Source organism: Opisthorchis viverrini (assembly GCF_000715545.1).
Source record: "Opisthorchis viverrini unplaced genomic scaffold opera_v5_114, whole genome shotgun sequence".
Taxonomy (NCBI): domain Eukaryota; kingdom Metazoa; phylum Platyhelminthes; class Trematoda; order Opisthorchiida; family Opisthorchiidae; genus Opisthorchis; species Opisthorchis viverrini.
Genome location: NW_008751769.1, coordinates 861,862 through 881,405, shown reverse-complemented (window position 1 = coordinate 881,405; position 19,544 = coordinate 861,862). Strand labels below are relative to the sequence as shown.

General features: G+C 44.9%; 2 protein-coding genes across 2 annotated transcripts; both read right to left on the bottom strand.

Annotated features, from left to right (window-relative positions):
* Positions 1-4,816: 4,816 nt before the first annotated feature.
* On the bottom strand, positions 4,817-5,212 carry T265_05796 (hypothetical protein; the record flags this gene model as incomplete). Its single annotated transcript, XM_009170890.1, has 1 exon — positions 4,817-5,212. One exon carries the CDS (start codon positions 5,210-5,212, stop codon positions 4,817-4,819), a length of 396 nt encoding a protein of 131 aa, XP_009169154.1.
* Positions 5,213-7,483: 2,271 nt separating this feature from the next.
* Positions 7,484-14,336, bottom strand: T265_13865 (hypothetical protein; the record flags this gene model as incomplete). The annotated part of the gene is made up of 3 exons (XM_009170908.1): positions 7,484-7,912; positions 14,017-14,172; positions 14,204-14,336. 3 exons carry the CDS (start codon positions 14,333-14,335, stop codon positions 7,736-7,738), a joined length of 465 nt encoding a protein of 154 aa, XP_009169172.1.
* Between the last annotated feature and the right edge of the window lie 5,208 nt (positions 14,337-19,544).

The following is a 19,544-nucleotide window of genomic DNA, read 5'->3' as shown; positions in this document are numbered from 1 at the left end:
CACGGCTTACATAAGAGTAGCTTTCCAAATTTTCGAGGTCAACATCTCAGAAGTTCCGAAATCTCATTGTTACAAAAAAATCTCGATTGAAAAGCTACACGCTATCAACAAGTCCTGGGCCATCTGCAGCCGAACTGGTTTCAATAAGGTCAGTTAACAGCACTGCGGACGTGGACCCACACGCTTTGACAGAAAGAGTTGACCTTTTGATGTTCGTTGAGGGGCACAACACACGCTGGCTGTTTAAATCCTTACAAGTCATTATGTCGAAAGTATTATGACCGCCTTAACGTCCATCAATAGTGCTTTATGGTTGCGCACTTCGTCATCCAGTTTAACGTTTAGGAAGTTGTTTGGGTGGAATTCCAAAGTTTGGAAACGAGAAATCGGGCAACAAAGGACAAAATCACCGCCGCAATTTGTTAGCCCACTACAAACACATTCAAGAAGAAATACGGTTGAAAGATGCCCTCAAAGGAACTAGTGTAGGTAAAAAGAAAAAAACAAGTGATCACCTAAGATCCTTGCGCTGTAACACAACCGAAAGATGCAGAAAGTCTGGTAGCCTGAGTCTCACCTAGCAGCATTCAGAACAAAACACCTAACAGCAGTTGACCCTATCTGGTGCTGAGCTCGAGATAGTCCAATTGCTAAGGCGTAACATTACTGAACAGAAGGTTCCGTAACTTCACCTGCTCCTGTGTAGCCTTGGGCTACCTGACAGTATCTCAGCTCTCTGGCTTCCTTCGGGTGGTATGGCAGCTAAGCACCGAAAGGGTGTAACAGCTAAACGATTACCATTTATCTATCTAGTGCTGATACGCTGTCCATGATTCGGGGAAAATGCTGTGATGCCTGGGCAAGTAAGTTTATTTTGACTGTTATTTTCCCTATGTCCTTCTACGTAGACTGTTATTTCGCGCATAAATCCCTGAAAAGATTGGCAAAGAAAGGGTGAACAGCTAAACGATTACCATTTATCTATCTAGTGCTGATACGCTGTCCATGATTCGGGGAAAATGCTGTGATGCCTGGGCAAGTAAGTTTATTTTGACTGTTATTTTCCCTATGTCCTTCTACGTAGACTGTTATTTCGCGCATAAATCCCTGAAAAGATTGGCAAAGAACTCATCACCTCGTATGGCATTTACATGGCTGGTGTTATTCCTTGCATGTAGACTTAAAAGCATCTTCATCAGAATTACGGACCAATCATTATTTCCTCCAACATTAGGATAAAGTCAGTGACTGACGATATCACCGGCCACTGGTAATGATTCGGTAGATCAAGAACGACTGAAAAAACGTTCCTTCATCGATCGTGTAAATCATCTTCGTTTGCCAGTCCTCTGAGTCGGCCAGTTCGGTCTCAAATACTTTACCACTGAGCGAGATGACGCCGTGGGTGTTACGTTAGTGGTGGGTACACAATACTATTCAAGTTAGATGAGCAAGGCACACTGTACTGTGATGACATAGGGAAACCAAAGTAAAACGATAGCTTATGAATTAGTCATTAGCCTGTTTACTGGAACGAAAAATATGTTTACAGACGCTTCCCACTGCAACAAAATACCTGCTTCTCTAAGTGGTGGACTGAGGGTCGAGGTGGCTCAGTGGTTGGAGCGCGAATTTACTGGTCGGAAGGTTCGTGCTTCGAACCAGACTTCTCCCTATCGACTTCCCCTGCCTAGGCTTGGGCAACCTGGCAGTATCCCAACCCTCATGTTTCCTTCGGGTGACACCGCACCTAGGCACCGAAAGGGTGTTACAGCTGAACGATTATCTTTTTCTATCTTTTTCAATTGATTGCTACATCAACCAAGAAATTCAGAGGCACCAGACCGAAGATAGAGGGTTAACAGCACCCGAATTAAAGTAAAAATAATCGGAAAAATTTCCCACAGTCGTATGAGGCTTTCTTTCAGATGTAGTCCTAAATCTACACATGGCTGCTTCAATATCCGGTGGATGCATTTTATGTGGAAACCCTGGATGAAAGAACTGTTTTGGAGCATCTTGTTAATCATATCGGTGTAATAAGAGTTTGTCGTCTAATGCTGGAAACCCCACCGAATATAGACGTCTCACCTTTAGTGTTGTAAATACTCCCCGCCCTGGTTGAAACGATTCCACCGTGTGAGTGACCTTTATCGCCATATACCCTGCAATTTGGTGATCCGGGGAATCGACGGTGGTAAAATTCATATCACCACAGTTTGAATGATCTGTCATCGTGTGATTGTTTTGTTGAGTCCATGACTGGGAAATACTATTCAAACGAGGTCGGTGGGAATTCTGCAAATCCCGCAAACACTTATAACTAAGTTGGGAAATGGCAGCGAATTGTTTTCAGCCTCACAACTACCGGTGCACGAATATACGCTGTAGGGATAAGACCGAGAGTCAACTGATGGGCAATGTTCATTCCGACTGGCTAGGACAGTCCGTTGGAATAGTTCTGTCTGGCTGGAAAAGGGTTAAAAATCGGTTTGTTCTAACCGTATTTATCATTGCTTACATCCACTATACAGAAAAGATTGACGAAAAATTTGCCGGTGTTTAGCTATGGTAACACTAATCGGCTACTTGGGTAAAAGAAACTGAACCCTGGTGCGGAGTATGAAATTTGAGGTGCATGACAGTAGAATTCACAGGGACTTATTCCGTCTGGAGTTCGTCAAGCTGGGGAACGAGGGCATTCCGAAGTAAATTCAAAAACCGTCATCTATTCAAAGTAGCGGCAATTATCCGATTTTCATGTAATCCACAGAAGACGGAGATCCTTCGGTTAAACAGTCATTACATCGGATGGGGATTGGTTACTCTGAGGCACCTGTACGATTACTCTTCCAGTGTTAATCGAATGCGCATCTATTTACATACATCCCCCCTAAACGATGGATGAACGTGTCGATCAAGAAACCAGTCACACTGTCAATAAAGTTGGATTCGAGTTTACAAGTGAGGACAACAGTTTCTTCAGCGTTCACCACACGCCGTTCTTCGAAACACACGACTTTCTGGTGGTATATTTGACTGCAGCGCATCTTTTGGAAATGCATGCGACTTTTAAAGTAAGTTCTTCCCAATCCGACTAAGTCATCCCAGGGAATACACTCATTTGCAAATTAATTTGGTTTTACCAAGAGATTGAACTAAACCCCAGCTGAATATCGTTTATAACACCCTTCGACTAAACGTGCAACGCAAAGGTTGACTCACGTTTGATTCAGGAAGATATTCGAGATGCTGCAGTACTTAGTCCAGAAAGGACACAACACACACGAGATTACTGGAGAATGTCATTTGGGTCTCCCAAAGATACCAAATTTTTGTACAAATGAATGTCCTCCACGATTTGCCTGCGAATGGATTCAGGTAGAACATTATGACGGGAAACTCAGGCAATGCGCCTAGCTGATGAGTCTCGAGAAGAGCGAAACCGGTCGTGAACTGTCAAGTTGTGTTCCACTTAGGTTAAACAAACAGGTATGGGAAAATTAGGATAAAGATACGATAGCCTAGAGAAAGCGCGCTTCCAAGAAGGCGATATTCGAACCGTAACTAGATTTCAACAAGCCGCAAAACCCTTACACACAGAAATCCCACAGAACCTATCTTGCAACTATGAAGAAACGCAACAGATACTGATCTGTACAGGAGCCTGAAACGTAGCACACTGATCATCACATGAGGTCACAAATCGTACTCTAGTTGATTGCATATTTACTGAACGTTGAACCAAAGCGCACTAAATGACTGGAACGACGCACGATAAAACGACACGTTCACGGTGAAGTGTCAGTCGCTGGCTGCTAGGGACTAGGACACTTATTCGACCACGTCACACTGAGCACAACGGTCACATCATACAATGGTGTGGATGATCAGTAGGAGTCTTGACTTACCTGATCACCCATGATATATAAGAAATGTATGCGAAAGAAAAGAGCGAGCCGTGCTCTGAAAAGTCGCCACTCGAAGTTAGTCAACCTCCCATGACCTGGAGGATGAACGCTGTTACACTTCGCAACAAAGCGCAGGACGTTTTTCCATTTGATTTAATTATTGGTGGGTGGAAAGGCACAACTTTTCGTCACCGAGCGGTGGATACTGTCGGAATCTAAAGGGATGTGTATCCAAGAATCTGTCGTATAAACTCCAAAAAGTGAAAAACCGTGTTACATAATCACAAAGTCATCACGGTATACCGTCAGATCGACGACTGATTCCCGCAATTTCACCTTCAACCGGTGTTGAAATACCTCGACTGTCTGAAAGCCAGTTTGGCCCAGGTCGCTTTGCACTTTGAGTAAAAATAAGTTTGCACTATTTTACTGTCGCTGAGTCTCAAAGGCTCTTAGTCGGTTTAAGACTATGATGACAGGTCGGTGAACCTGCGATACAGAAACAGGCTATTGATGATATGAAAGGGAATACTGCGTTATTGAAATATTATTCCTGTCGCTGTTCCGCACTGTAACAACCTCTCCCATGTATGTAGCTGATCTTGAGTGCGTCAGCGCTGTATTTCGCTGTCAGCAAATGCCCGAACAGATTACATTTCTGGAGCTGAGCAAGGTCTCTGTCGGGATCTGTTATGATGGTTCCCCAGAAACAGACGGACCTTGCGATGTGTGCATATAATGCGAATGCCCAGTCTATCGACTGATACGATTTTTAGAGTTGATATCCTCGTAGATATATTGGGAAGCAATCTCTGTGGTTACGTACGGAACACCGTCCGTTCCTAGCTAGTACGATTTTTCAGTATAAGCGATTTACGACTTCGCTCGGAGGTCACCGGCTACAATCAGCCACGGCTCCAGTTGTATTGTGTGGTCATCATCGCTTCAGGGACACTGCTTCTTCTGGACCGGACATCCTGGTTCCCACCATGGTATTGTGTAGAACGGTCCACCTCGCTGTCCGCCTGGACACCGAGGACCAACGCAGGGTCATTTAATTCATCACAATCCATCAACGATATCGAGTCCAAGTCCACTGAAAACGCGCGAACACAGTAATCATAAAGATCTTTCGAAGTGCGAATGGAAAATTTGTAAACCATGCTTTTGAGTCCCACGGCCACCTGGCTAAGCTCCCCCTCACGGATGACTTGGTGATGCATCACTGCCACTCTGGCCGAACCGGTGTTGCCAGCTGGTTTTGTAGGCAGGTGAAGTGACAGGTGTTTTCCATCAATCATATCTGCCAAACTTTAACCAATTGACCATGGCATTTACTGCAAGTTCAACATGAATCGCGCAGCCTTGCAAACCTCAACCAACCTACTGCAATGCAACAATATTACACCGTCCGAATCAGCGGGAAAGCGTCGGATAGTGTGAATCTAAAGGCCATCATCACTCGTCGAGACCACCTAGACAACTCAAGAGCCATAAGGTATAGTTCCATCAGCACAGAAACAATCTTCCCACTTAAGGGTGGGACGTCACACCTGGCGACACAGCACGAATTCAGTGAATTCCAGGTAAATTTCCAAACCAAACAAGGACAGGGGGTGATGATGGAAACATGTGCACCGAAAAGACGTTTTTGAAATGGGATTCTATCGCTACCGTACCCGGAATACTCACTAACTCATAGAGGAATTGTAGTTGACAGCTCCGTAGTTAAGATCATTTGCATACTTATCGAACTTCCACTTGTCTTTGTCTAAACTGTCATAGACTCCGAATCCACCAGTTACCTGTCCGTACAGGCCGCCTAGCAGGATAATGGAATACCTGCATGTATTAGCCCTCTGTCATAACTGGTTCTACCATGACACACTCGGGCACCCACAGTACCGCTCCAAAGCATTGGGATGACCTTGGTAACTCAGGTTTCATTCTATTCGCCCGCAGCCGGTATTCGGACATTGACACTGCGCTATGCTGGTTGGTGATTGGGCCTGCACACTTGATCTCACGAAAGTGGATAATCGATGCTCCCGTACACGTTTATTCCTTTGTAAATACTATCGTAGGCGTTCGAAATTCTTTTAAATCTGAAGTCGTCTGACCTATGGATGACACATTTGCAGTGCCGAGTGCTGGTAGGCAGTTAAAGCCCAGAGAATCGAAGGTTTTTAAAACAGGAAACAACCAAATGGTTGCACTGCAGTTAAGCGCTAATGCTGTATGCTGATGTTCCCGTCAACGATGTGAAGAGAACTGACCGTGGATGTGCGGTCCACATTGCTCTATGCATAAGGGGTACAAAATTTACCAGCAGAAAATAAACGAAATCTTCCAGTTTTTGACTCCCTATTTCTTCAAAGTACTCTCCGCGTATTGCGGAAACAGAAGACAAATAGTGCCGAGGTACGCCACATGGTTATCGGAATAATTCACTCGAAGACATCAAATGAGCTCACCACGCGCCATAGTTCTATGCCAGAGACCCGGTTGCCTCGTACAACCCATTCCGCTTAACTGTGATCAAACAGTGGTCAGTATGATTTGAGGTACGAACGCCTAACCAGTAAACTCAGAATCCTGGACGGCACGCTGTATTGGTCGGACAACGCAGACGGCCCAAACAAACAGCCAGTGGCCAAGTGTCCAGAAGACTGTAGAGATTCGGCGCCAGTGAACTAAACGGGCCGACGCATGTCTCCCCCACCTTATTATCTCAACTATGGATGAACAAAAATGTAGAAGCTGGAAAAAAAACGATGATAACCCCATGACTGAGTTATTTTAACGTTATCTATAATATCAACGATAACTCTGTACAGCTCACCATTGGGTTCCCCAACTCAGAACCCATCAGACAGGCCCGGTCCTCAAATTTACATTAACACTGTTTCCTAATTGAGTAACGATTCGCGCGCATTTAGCGATTAATATTCATTTGCAAATCAGGTTGGTATTGACAAGACACTCAGCTAAAGTTCATATGAATCTCTGGTTTATAATATGAGGCAACCGATTGTGGTGCTGCCAGCTGGACTCGGAGGACAACTAATCATTGTGAAGGTCAATGACAAAGCCGGTTGAATAATAATGGAGGAAAAATACGGTTAGGATGACATGCAAATAAGCAGTTCACGATGGTGAGAATAATCAGCATACCAACTTTCTCGGATCGGGAAGTACTCATCGGACAGTACTGATTGCTTGTTTCACTGCCCTCGAGGTGTCTTTGGGATAACCCGATGTTCGCAACTGTAAGCTAATTATGAGAGCAACAAATTTCTTTAGGAACCTGCGCTCGAGATAGCTAAAGGCCGAAAAATCAGTGTTTCGGAGCAAGCCTACGCCACCGTCTCGGTCAAGCCTTGGAAAACTTACCAGTACCTCAACTCTCGGGCTTCTTATAAGCTGCACAGTAGTCATGAACCAAAAGACTGTTACAGCTGAATGATTCCTTTTCTCTTAAAAACGCACTCTTAACCCAGATAAGTATGCCATTCTGCCATGCAAAATAAGCGAAAGAACTGCAACCTAATATAAGATGCGCATTCTCCCTTGCCTTTCGACGACAACACAGGAATAGCTACGCACAATGTGCTGCATATGTGCTGGCCATCTAAAATGAAAGTAAGGCAACCCATACCAATCTCCACAGTGGAAGAGTGAAACCGCATACGGCTCGTGTAACAAGATCACAAGAAATATCAAAAGAACGAGAAATCATAATAATTGAGGCGAATGAGTTACGCCACGACAATGCTGTCTCGAAACAGTGTTTTTTTGTACATGCCGTCCGGAGATACGTTGAATCATCTTGGGGTGCCACCTTCTTGATTTGGCCGACGTTTCTTGGCTTTTGAATGAGCAGACTGCCACAGCGCGTGTTTGATAAAGCGTGATGCGGCTTCCTTGTCACATTTGAGGCGTGAATTACTCTCCTTCTCGGTCAGCATTCGACAGCGTTTCAGCGCAGTCATGACACGATTCTCGGGAAAAAGAAAATGAAGTATGCGAATTAGATAGGGGTTTCCTGCGGCGTAATCATGTTTTCCAGAACTCATCAGCTAGTCAATATGGAAGGAATCGACTCATGTGATACAGTAACTACCAGCAGAAGAGGAAGTTTATACACATAGTTTTCTTCAGAAACTTCATAAACCGGATGAGGCCCAATGATAGAATGGCTAGGATAAAAGAACCAGAAGGTTTTAGACACATAAACATGGAAACAGATGAGCTCACACAATAGTTAAAAGGTTATTCCGATTAGGACGCAGACATGGCCTAGGGGTTATGTTAATCGTGATACTAGGGTGTGGTGGTTAATCAGCTGACAACGGCGCCTCCTGGATCTCACATGGGTCCAATTACATCACGATACGGCAAACATGGACGCGTCACAAAGAGATTGCACATACCACCGAAACTCCGGGCTAGTGGTTGGTACTAGCAAATTGGTGTACGAACTGTTCGACGATCAGAGGACGCTGTACTCTGCTAATTTGAGTCGAAATCGGCTGTTTGAAGGGTAAAGCAGCGAACTCGAATGGGTACATAAGAGCAACCCAAGATCCGACGACCATTCTGACAGCTCTACACTTCACGTCCTTTCTGCTGTCTTGCCGTCTGTACTTGCTTGGGGAAAATTAAAGCTATGCCCACGAAGAAAAGCCTTGTCCTCGCACGGCTTCTGTTTGTGGGGATGTCCTACATAAGACAGTCCATTATTCTATGTTACGGCGTCTCCAGTAAGCGATGCTGATCTGTGATCACAATGACAAATATGCGCACTGAGCCTTCATTCACTTTCTTCCAAAGTCAGCAGCATACTGCATAAAGGCTGCTGGAATACCCCCGCTTTCACTGACATCGGAAGCCAGAATCTCACTATCACCATCAAGTCACTTGTCTTTCAGAAAAACTGGTTTTTCTGGGCCTACGCCTCATCAAAAACCCAAGAGTGGAATCTTCGTACAGACTCTACAATGACCGCAGTGATATCTGGGACCTATACAGTCCGGTTCTTGTTTAGAATAACCATACCAACGAGCAACTACTCGTTTCAAAGGCCCTATTGCGAATCTGGCCATCATAGCCGTTTGGGAACTTTTATTGAACCTTTGCTATGCACTCTACACGATCAGCTATTTAGGGTGCTCGAACATGGGCCCAACTACAATATGTTGATGGTTGTTGGAACACAAAAAAGTGGTGCCTCGGACGAAGCCATCCGTCACAATCTCCAAAAGTTAGCCACAAGACAATGCTGCAAAGACGTCGATCAATTGACCAACTTCGATCGACTCCTAAAATTTAACACAGCTTTCCAGCACCCGACCATTTGAAGTGCTTTTGGCCGAATTTATCAAACTACTACAGACCAAAGTTTCCTGATAGGAATCTGCAAAGTGTGTCTACTTCTTTACGCACTTTTCTGCTCAACATGAGTTGTCTAAGTGATCCTCTCTAACATCGATGCGTGAAAAAATGACAGCAATTATATATAAGACTCAAAGATACCTTTGCCGAAATTGCTGCCATACTGGTATTGCGCCACCTCAGATCAGTGAAGAAGATGCGGTCGGAGAGACGTTCTTCCACAAAAACGTTGCGCTGATTGTGGAACATTTGGTTGTTAATGTCTGCCCTGTGTCGAAAGCCGATGGCGCGCCCAGGAAGTTGCTGAATTTCATCCGAATTTAGTATTCAAGCATCAAGACTCATCCGAGTGCATAGCTTTGCTTTAAATTCCAGTGTTCGGTTTATGACTAGATAATGGCACATGCCCTTCTCCGGGTTATCAAGGAGCTCCAACAATTGGATTACTGATATAGTCATCCTGGTCAAAGGTATAAATTCATCGACCCCTACGCTTCACTAGAAATAAACACTAAAAAGGTTGAATTCTGTACCACGAACACGTTCAGTCTAACCATATCGGTGTCCACGGAGAGCCCATAAACCAAGTTGATTCTTTTAGGTGCTTGAGCTTCAACATCTTGTCAAAAAGCCAGGCACGGTAGAAAAAAATACGTATTCACATCGATAACATCGGGAGGATTTCTGTGAGCTCCACATCACTCAGGAATCACACTTCGAAATAAGCTGTGTCAACGCTATCATGTGGCACGCTTCTCTCTATGTGGTCTACGCAATGTGATGCTGTGCCGATGATCAAATTTCATGGACAGCAGTGATTTTGGATATTCCATGGGAGAAAGGCGTCATAAAGCAGAAAGTGAAAGGTGGCAAACCGGTGCAGCTTGAGGACCATTTTCGGCCTGTTACTGCTGGTTTCTTCATAAAATACTCAAAAGTCCTGGTAGACTACTGTCTCTCCGTCCTTCGGACCAAACAGCATTTGTTGAAGGGAACATTGGTGAAAAGTCAGGATAAATATGTTACGAAGAAACGTTGGAGAGAATTCAAGATTGTGTCAACAGCACCAAACACAATGGCGACCCAAGTAAATTCAACGCAAGATAGGGGAGAGTCACGGAAAAAAGAAAAGACATTGCACCACTAAGCAGGTAGTGCAAACTGTCACCTTTAGTGGTGCTTCAGCTCAATTTGACTCGAGGAAAATTACCAATATTCCTGCGCCAAATATCGTATTATGTCAACCCATACACCTAAATTCTACCTACGTAATTTTGAGACCCAACCAGTGATTTATTTGATGTTTTGTTCAATTGCCGACAATTAGAGGTAACTACTTTAAAATTCTCCCATAGCACTTGTAGATAAACAGAAAAAATGAAACATTTTCCACTTCATATGAAAAAATGAAGCGACATTTAGATCGAATTGTGGCTGATAGTACACGCCGACCTCTACAGAATTTCGTGAAATCCAAGAAAATAAACTTAAGCATGGGCACGTAAGTGGGAAATAACCAGACCGTCCACTTCGCCGTCTGTACAGAGGACATCCCACCTACTCGTTAGCTTCTGGTAACTCCGTAGTCAATAGTGGATCGAAATTCAACGGAATACGTCCATTAAACCTTGGTCTGACAATTAAAGGTTAATCTTCACAAAACTGTTTCCCATTTGAATACTTACTCACTTGTGTACGAAATGCGGCACTCCGATTAGTAGTTTGTGACTATTTTTTGCAAACGCTACATGCAGTATGGTCCTACTGTCTGCTCTCGACAAAGTTAACATTCTCAGTGTCACGTATCATGACAAAATTTCAAAGGAGCGACGCCACGAAGACCAAAATTTTCTTTTGAGGTAGTGTATAACATGACAGCATGTTCTAACTTTGGGAAAGACATCTTTCGAGGCGTGTCTTCTTGTCGTTCCAACCCAGGTTAATAATAGACCAAAAGAGAGAAGCATCGTATACCTATGGGTTGGTTTGCGACATATCAGTCGTGTGTCGAAGTTGTTAAAACGAACCATTCATCATCATAATGATCAAAACAGCGCCAGTGTTGATAATGCTTCGTTATCGTACGATAGCTCGCGTATGGCCATGTACAGGTAGTAAGTATTCTTGTATACTGACCGCCATCAGCTGCATACGAACCAGTCCAAATAACATCCGAAAATTTCGAAGTGATATAGCCGAACGGAATCCTCGTCTTCATGTCCGATAAAAACTCTCAGCTGATGGACTTTGTGATTTGTACGATCTGGGGGGAATCCGCATTGCTGTGCATTTGCTCGAGTGTCTCATACCATGGTAATCAAAAGGGACATCTCCCTTTCAAGTTCAAAATAACAACTATGGATGGTGAAGTAAACAGCTCAACCGTCCATCTGATAACCTTCGCTCGTGATTCTGGTGATTCTCGTAATTCGCAATAAAGCAAATGTGGCCACCCAGCAACCCGTTTCTCGAAATGAAAATGGGTTTGCTATCACCAAACTGGAACAGTCTTTCTAATGACCGAAATCTCCTCACCACTTTCGCTTCAAAGCTATTGAGCTAGAACCTGCGAAAGTATAAAAGGTAAGTTTAAATGAGTACCGGGCTCTTTGTTCACTCAGCCTAACTTACACCGATTCGAATGCAAGTCAGCGTGCCGCTATCGACGTCAGCGCAGTAATTCATTTAGACAGACATGCAGACAGAGTTTCCACAGGTACTTAGTGCTTCAGAAAAGTTCAAGTTCAGAAAATCCTCACCCTTACTTCTGTCGGTCTACCAACACTGTGATTTCGGTCGAATGACAATACAGACATGGTGTGTATGTGTGCCGATCAATGTATTGGGTTACTACGCATGATGAAACCGCATACTCGGCTTCATCTACATCGGCACAACACAAAAGTGTTTTTTTTGGATACTCCATTTTGTGTTGGTGTTAACGCACAGTGTCCATTCTCATCGAACTGTCAGAACACGTGGATATGTTAAGAAAGGGGGTAGTCTTATTGTTGCACCTTGATTTAAGAAAAATAGAGGTCACAGGTTTCCAATGCTGTCGCGTTGAACCTAATTCAAACTAGTGTGAACTTTTTGTTTACAGTTCAGCCAGTGAGTATATTTCAACGTGGTATAGGTAACTTGGGAAATACGGATACACAAATACTGCATGCGAACCATGTTCTTTCGTCACTCCCTCAAGTCTATCTAATCCGACGCATTCGCGATGGCAAATGTCGGAATAAAACCAAGAAGGTTGCCTATTACGACTTCTGATAGTTTTCCGAAAACGTTAGTACTAAGAGGTTCAAAACTGACGTCCAGCTTTATCACCTATCACCTTAATAACGGTGCATCCATACAACAAAGTGAACCGTTCTAGGTTTCAGACCATCAGAAACTGACCACCTGCCGCACTTTGTCGAATTGGATGCTGCCACCATAATGCAGGTATACAACTTGAATCCGTGATCAGCTCTGTCTTATCTTACCATGGCAAGACCAATGATACCGCCGTGAACGTATAAACGGTCCATGTAGCACATTGTTATGAGGTGCAGTGGTGTATTGTGAGTCGCTCTGTTTACTGAAGCACACCGACTAAGAGATAGGGTTAGAGCATCACGACAAGCTTGCCCACCGTCTGATTTCTAGTTGTTACTGTGGATATGGAGACTGGACAATGAAGTGCACATCAGTGCACATGAATTCTAGTTCTTCGGACAGGCTTCATTCAAGTTCCTCCGTTCGGTAGATATAAGAATCTTGCAGAACCGCTTTCAAATGTTAGGTTGTGTACCTCCAGTAGAAACGGAACATTTAGGATACCAAGCGGCAGTTTCTACAACACCTCTCAAAAAGTTCATTGCTGAAGTAAGAAAGCTTCAGAGTTTTGTTAGGAAGGACCTGGTTGGTCAGTTGATGAGTACGAGTACTAAGTCGTGGTACAATAACGAATGGAAAAATCATAGACAAAAACAGAAAACTGTGTAACGCGAGTGTTTTATCTGCACTAGCTGTCTGTGGAATGTAGAGACAAACCTCGGAAAAAGGTCGATTGGTTACTGCATCACTTATCACCGATACTGTCGAATCAGGTTGACCCAGTCACGTTGTCCCCTTTTTACGAGATAGACTTCATCAAACAAGTCAACATACATGTTCACCTATGAAGTTTCATTTTTAACCTAGCAATATCAACTGCAAAAAAATCGTTCAGCACTTTCCCGGTGCCTAACTACCATGCCATCAGAAGAAAGATACTCTCAGGTTGCCTAAGCCTAGATTGGGGAAGTCGAGAGGCAGAAGTCGGGTTCGAACCACGGACCTTTGGTTAGTGAATTCGCAATCTAACCACTGAGCCATCAACCGCAAGGAAACCACGGCCTTTGGTTAGTGAATTCGCAATCTAACCACTGAGCCATCAACCGCAAGCATGCCAGCTATCGCCTTCGATGCATGGCTCCTTACCCCGATTCCCGACACTAGTGGTAGAATGTAAGCATCCCTTGCAGCTGACAATGACAACAATTTTGAGGACGGGAATGACAATGAGAAGTTTCGAATGGTATCATTCAGTTTTGTTCCGTTCTTTCGGAGAATGAGTTATGTGGATATATGATGTAGTGTCCCTAGGGTGTGTGAACGACTACAAAAAAACGCGTGCTGTTAAAAATGCCAGCAAAAGCAGCTCTGGAAGTGAAATACTTACCAATTCTTGCATGATCGGATGATTGCAAGTATCCACGCCATTGCACCGCAAATATACTGAAAAATGGTCTTGCCTAAAGCTACACTTACCGAAAAACAGTGCATTAAATGCGTAACAAAGGGAAAGCTCTTCTTTAATCTGTTCTAGATTAGATATCTAAAAATGAATGTAATTCAAATAAGTTTACTTCTGTCCTCGAGTTCTTAGAAGCCAAGAAGTCTTTGATATAACTGTCCACGTCGTCGATCGACTCAGAGAAGGTAACCAAGTGTTGGCTGATCTCTTCAGGAATCTCATCAAAAATGCTGTTTTCGGCCATTCTAGAAAGGAAAGAAAAATCCTTTATATATCACAGACATTCACCCTCCCACATCGCAACATGTTGCTATGAAAATCGCAACTTGAAAGAAGAGTATAAGTATTCTCACAGTGACGTCATCAGGAAACATCCGTCCAGCAAGCTAACTCGATTACAATTAATGTATTGAGCTATGTTCTCCAAATTATGTGCACAATCCCACTTTACGTCCTGTCACCCAAGCATGCCGTCGATCGAATGGTTAACGTACTAATTGCACTCAGTCAACTACTAGTTAAAGTCACTTGCCACCTACAGCAATTTTTGACTCCAAAAAAGAACCAATCATCATTCACAACAAAAAGCATCGTTATCCAACATATTTCTGAAGATTATCGGATATGACACAGTGCCGCCGTAGGACACTACAGCGAGTCCCAAATTAGAAAAGTAGAACTAGCCTTAGAGATACATTTATTAACTTCACCTGTGATAATACGACCGCAACGTATACAACTTAAAATACATAAAACGTCCCATAATTTCGACAGCCTCTCCCTGGATTGCAAATGGCGTGTTTAATGACTGTATGTCCCAGAACATGACCTTACATTCTGCGGGTGCAAGGTGTATGCCAAAGGACGGGAAGACTTTGTTTAGTTCACCTTTTTCAAGGTTGAGGAGGATGCCGTCTGCATGTGCTAAATCGACAAGATTATTGTCAGCAGCTATCTGAATATTAAGGCTTTTGGAGACCTCTCGACCTTCGCCTCACCTGGTCGATTGTAAAACTTAATAGGAATGGAGCGAGTTGGTACCACCTAGTGCATGGAGCTTCCGTATAATTTCATGGGCCCGGAAAGCTGAGAACACAGAGAACTCAATATATTGGCAAACGTCTGAAGCATTGCTTGCTGAGCAAATGTGTTAAAGGTGACAGACCGGTCAACGTAGCCAAACGCGTCTCAGAAATACAGGAATGCTGAGGAAATTGTGGGTCACTTGAGCGAAAGAAGTGGTTTTAGGACCTGGCGGAGTGTGAATACTTGGTCGAGGAAACCTATACAAGGCCGGAAACTCGTTCGCTATTGTCGAGTCACCGCTTCACGGCGGGTCATAGAGCGAAGGACCAGTGGCGTTGCAACAGGAATCAAGCCGATACCTCTGATTGCCGCACTCACTACAAGCCCCCTTTTAAATCGGCACCGCTAATGACTATCCCAAATTATATGGGATAATATCACTTTCCCAAACGGGGGCAAACAGATCAGTCAAGTACTGACTGGAAACTTCATCTTCATACTCGGACAATGCAGGAGCACGAGTCAGTTGGCATTTAAAAAGATAAGCGCAGTCATAAGTCACCGTCATGAATCCTCCGCCGTAAACAATTCCTAGTTCAACATCCAGTGTCCTGAGGCATTTCGACAATCCGCCTAAGCGGTGGCAAGCGGTCATCAGAATTGTCGCTTAAAGTGCTCGAACCAACGACCGAGGCACCCTTCTCTATTGAAGATGATCACGCCACAGCGATCACCGATGATTTCGCTCACAGGCCTTTTACAGGGATCAATCACACAGATTAGCCGGAATAATCTTCCAGTACTTCTGGCATTATTCGCCTCTTCCCTCTTCTTCCTTAGCTCTGTGTCCACCAGGCTTCACGGTCGGCGCGCAGGTTGAGTCTCGACTGACGTCTGATGATTCGTCGGGCTGAATTATGGTCTTAACCGGTAGAAGCATTTCCCCGAGCTTCAAGTAGTGCCACTGATCCGTCTGAGATCCAGTGTTTGAAATGACCTGGAAGCACCATGCCACAAACGGAACTCCCTGATTTAACGATCTCATTCCAGTAGGAACGGACATCCGACGGCGTGGAAGTCGGAAGAGTCCAGAAAACTTCCGATAAATTCGGTCAACTTCGGAATCTACCAGCCTCTCAGTTGACAAGCGAGTTGCCCACCCTTTGCGCGGTACCGGAAGTCAAAGAGAGAAGAGACCCCGAACGAATCCACACAAGTGTTCCAAAACGAGTGACGGTCAGTTGTTAGCCAACGCCATCAGACACTGATGGCGATGGGATCAATTTGGCCTGCCAGTGGCACGCTGTTTGAGGACACCATGCTGCTAGACGACTTTGGTTATTTCTAAGTTTTGAGCTATATAAAAGTATGCTATCAGTACATCGTTGAAGCAGTCGCTCGCCGTTATCTGTACGTACAGTCTAACCCAAGTCTCAGGTGTGCTGCGTCTAGCCACTTTTGCATTCCTATTCCCGGCAGCTTCAACGACGCCGATTACTGCATATCCTGCCCCAAAGGTCTCTGAATAGCTAAACCGAAAGTGAGTATACTGATAGATCTGTATGTTGATGGATCCGTTAGCCCAATGACTGTGCCTGAATCTTGAATTATTGTTTCTGATGCACGGCATACATACACGGCATATAGCAAGTGGATCCAGTGTAAGAGCAACTGTTGTCATGCTTCCTCTAGAGTGGGAACATTAGAAGTAGCTAGCCAGATTGAATTCCGGGGCTTGAAGATTGATTTTGAGATATCTGTTGTTCAGCTGTAACACCCTTTCGAAGCCTGGCTGCCATGCCACCCGATGGAAGCACCAGGGCTGGGGTACTGCCAGGTTACCCAAGCCTAGGCGGGGGAAGTCGAAAGGCAGAGGTCGGGTTCGAACCACGGGCCGTCCGGTCAGTAAATTGGCGCTCCAGCCATTTGAGATATCTGGGGCTATCAGCGCCCGATGACCTGCAGGCGTTCCCATAAAGACTGATGCAAGACGAATGAGATCGTCAGTCCTAGCGGATAGGCCTAAAAGGAGGGCTTTATTAATGAGGTGGATGAGTAGAGGGAACCTATATGAAAAAAGAGAGGGGCCAACAGTAGTCTGTTTTCGCTAAAGCACAAGGTACTCCGTGACGCTGACTTTTGAAAACGGTCCTAAAAGAAACACGAAAGCCACTGTGGCATCAGTGGTAAATGTAGCATTCAAGGCGTTCCCTGGCACCAACCTGCACAGGTTGATCGATTAACTAGATGGCTGAACAATATCAAGTTGAACTGCCTGAGTAGCTTCTAGAGCTTGGAAGATACGATGGTCGTAATGGCGGTCTGGAAAACTATTGGGGAAAAGTGGAACAAGTCATGCAACAACTATTGAAACCGTCTGGACACCAATGGAGGTGAACCAATCTATGCGGTACATAAGTTCGTTTATCTGAGCAGCTGCATAGGTCCCGATGGTCACGTGAAAGGCAAAATGACTTCCTGAATTGGGAAGGCCAGGGCAATGGTCGCTACCTCCGATATTCATTGCACAGACAAAATATCCGTTCGGCTGACACGAGTACAACGTGCAATACCTTGGCTTGACCTGTCCTGCTTTATGGATGAGACGTGGCCCGGTGCGGGTGGCCCTGTGTTTGACCAACAATGCCTTCGAAAGATTGCGCGTGTTTATTGGGAACATCACATCCGCAATGCTGAGGTATACTAGATGGTTTTCTGGGAAATCGTTCACTAGTGGAAGACCAGCTATCCAAAGTCTGCAGGTTACGGTGGTTAGGTCACGTCATCATCATCATCATCATCATCATCATCATCGACAGCACGACATCAGTGTTTCAACACCGAGCTTAACTGCCGGTTAGGTCATGTACTTCTTATGTATGGGCTCGGACCATGTACTTGTCCGACGCTGTTTGTGATTGCGCCTTTCAGATTTACGTATGTCAGATGGATCTCTAGCTGCTGTCCGGAAACAAATATGAACTAACAGCGCCAATACCATAGTTCAAAGCAATGGACTCCGCAAAGATTTCCAGTGAAGGATCACTGTAACAATACGTAATCATTCAGTAGCTGCCATGCCACCAGAAGGAGGTCTGAGGGTTTGGATACTGTCAGGTTGCCCGAGTCTAGAAAGAGGAAGTCGAGAGCCAGAGGACCTTCTGATCATTAAATTCGCACTCTAACCACTTGAGCCATCTCACCCCTGAAAAGCATGGATTAGACAGAGTCAAAAGCCCGTGGGTATTCTTCCGATTTTGGTGAGCAGCTGGTCCCGTGAAACTTAAAGGCGATGCATGGTAGGTGGGAACGAGAACGAGAAAACACCTGTAGGATATCATATGTGTGGGTGTTGGCAGGAGTTTGATAGCGTTATTGACGAACACGGCCGCCGAAAAGGGTTTAAGCTGATCCCCCTGTACTTAACACACTCATCACGAGCCCCTTTATTGAAACTGGGCACTATCACCGGCTCTCCTCAGGTGTCTGCGACCGTCTCCTTCGCCCAAATGCAAGCAAGCAGATCAGACTGGCGTTCAACAGACTTCACCCCGTCTTCAAACAATGATGGTGGGAGGATATCCGAACCAGAAGCTCGGTGGCGCTTGAGAGAATATACATACACATAAACCTCCGAGGCCGTAGGCAGTTCCACGTCCACCGTCCAGGGCTCTACGCCACCTGTGGCTCAAGATGAGTGCCGGCTGGAGGCCGCGACAGTTGTTGTTCGAAGTATTCACCCACCGATCGAGGCGTTCTTTTTTATTCGAGATAGTCGTTACATTCTAATGTTTGATGGTTTCACTCACGGGTGGTTTCCAGGGGCCATCATCATCATCGACAGCATGATATCAGTGTTCAACACCGATGCTTCACTGCCATACAACCACGATTTAGTTGAAAGCCTTATTGTAAAGAAAAGAATAAAGGTGGGTGGGAAGGGACTCAGTGCTTGTTTACCACAAGCATTCAAAGGTGTCTAAACCTCCAGACATTCACTCAGGCAATCTGGATAGAAACTGACAACAAGAACGTCACTTGCATCGGTTGGCAGCCATATCTTCTAGTGTCTCCAACCAGGCACAGTGAGGATTACGCGGTGCCCATCCTGGAAGGCGAGTAGCACCGACAGCACCCAAGCGTTTCGTGATCTTATCCATACTCCTCTGTCAAGTTAAGGGTTGGCCACCTCTCTATTTACGCCACTCTGAATTGGGCATGGAAAACAGCACTCTCTTCGGTAAACGACGGTTCGGCATACGCAACACATGTCCCAACCAATGCAGCTTCTGGTGCTGGAAACAGTCTTCAAGGTAGGTACCTGTCGCACAACCGAAAACGCGCTTTCTAACTGCCTCGTTACGGATTCGCCGACACTAACCCACACGAGACATGGTTCTGAGACAACGATTGTCGAAAACCTGAAG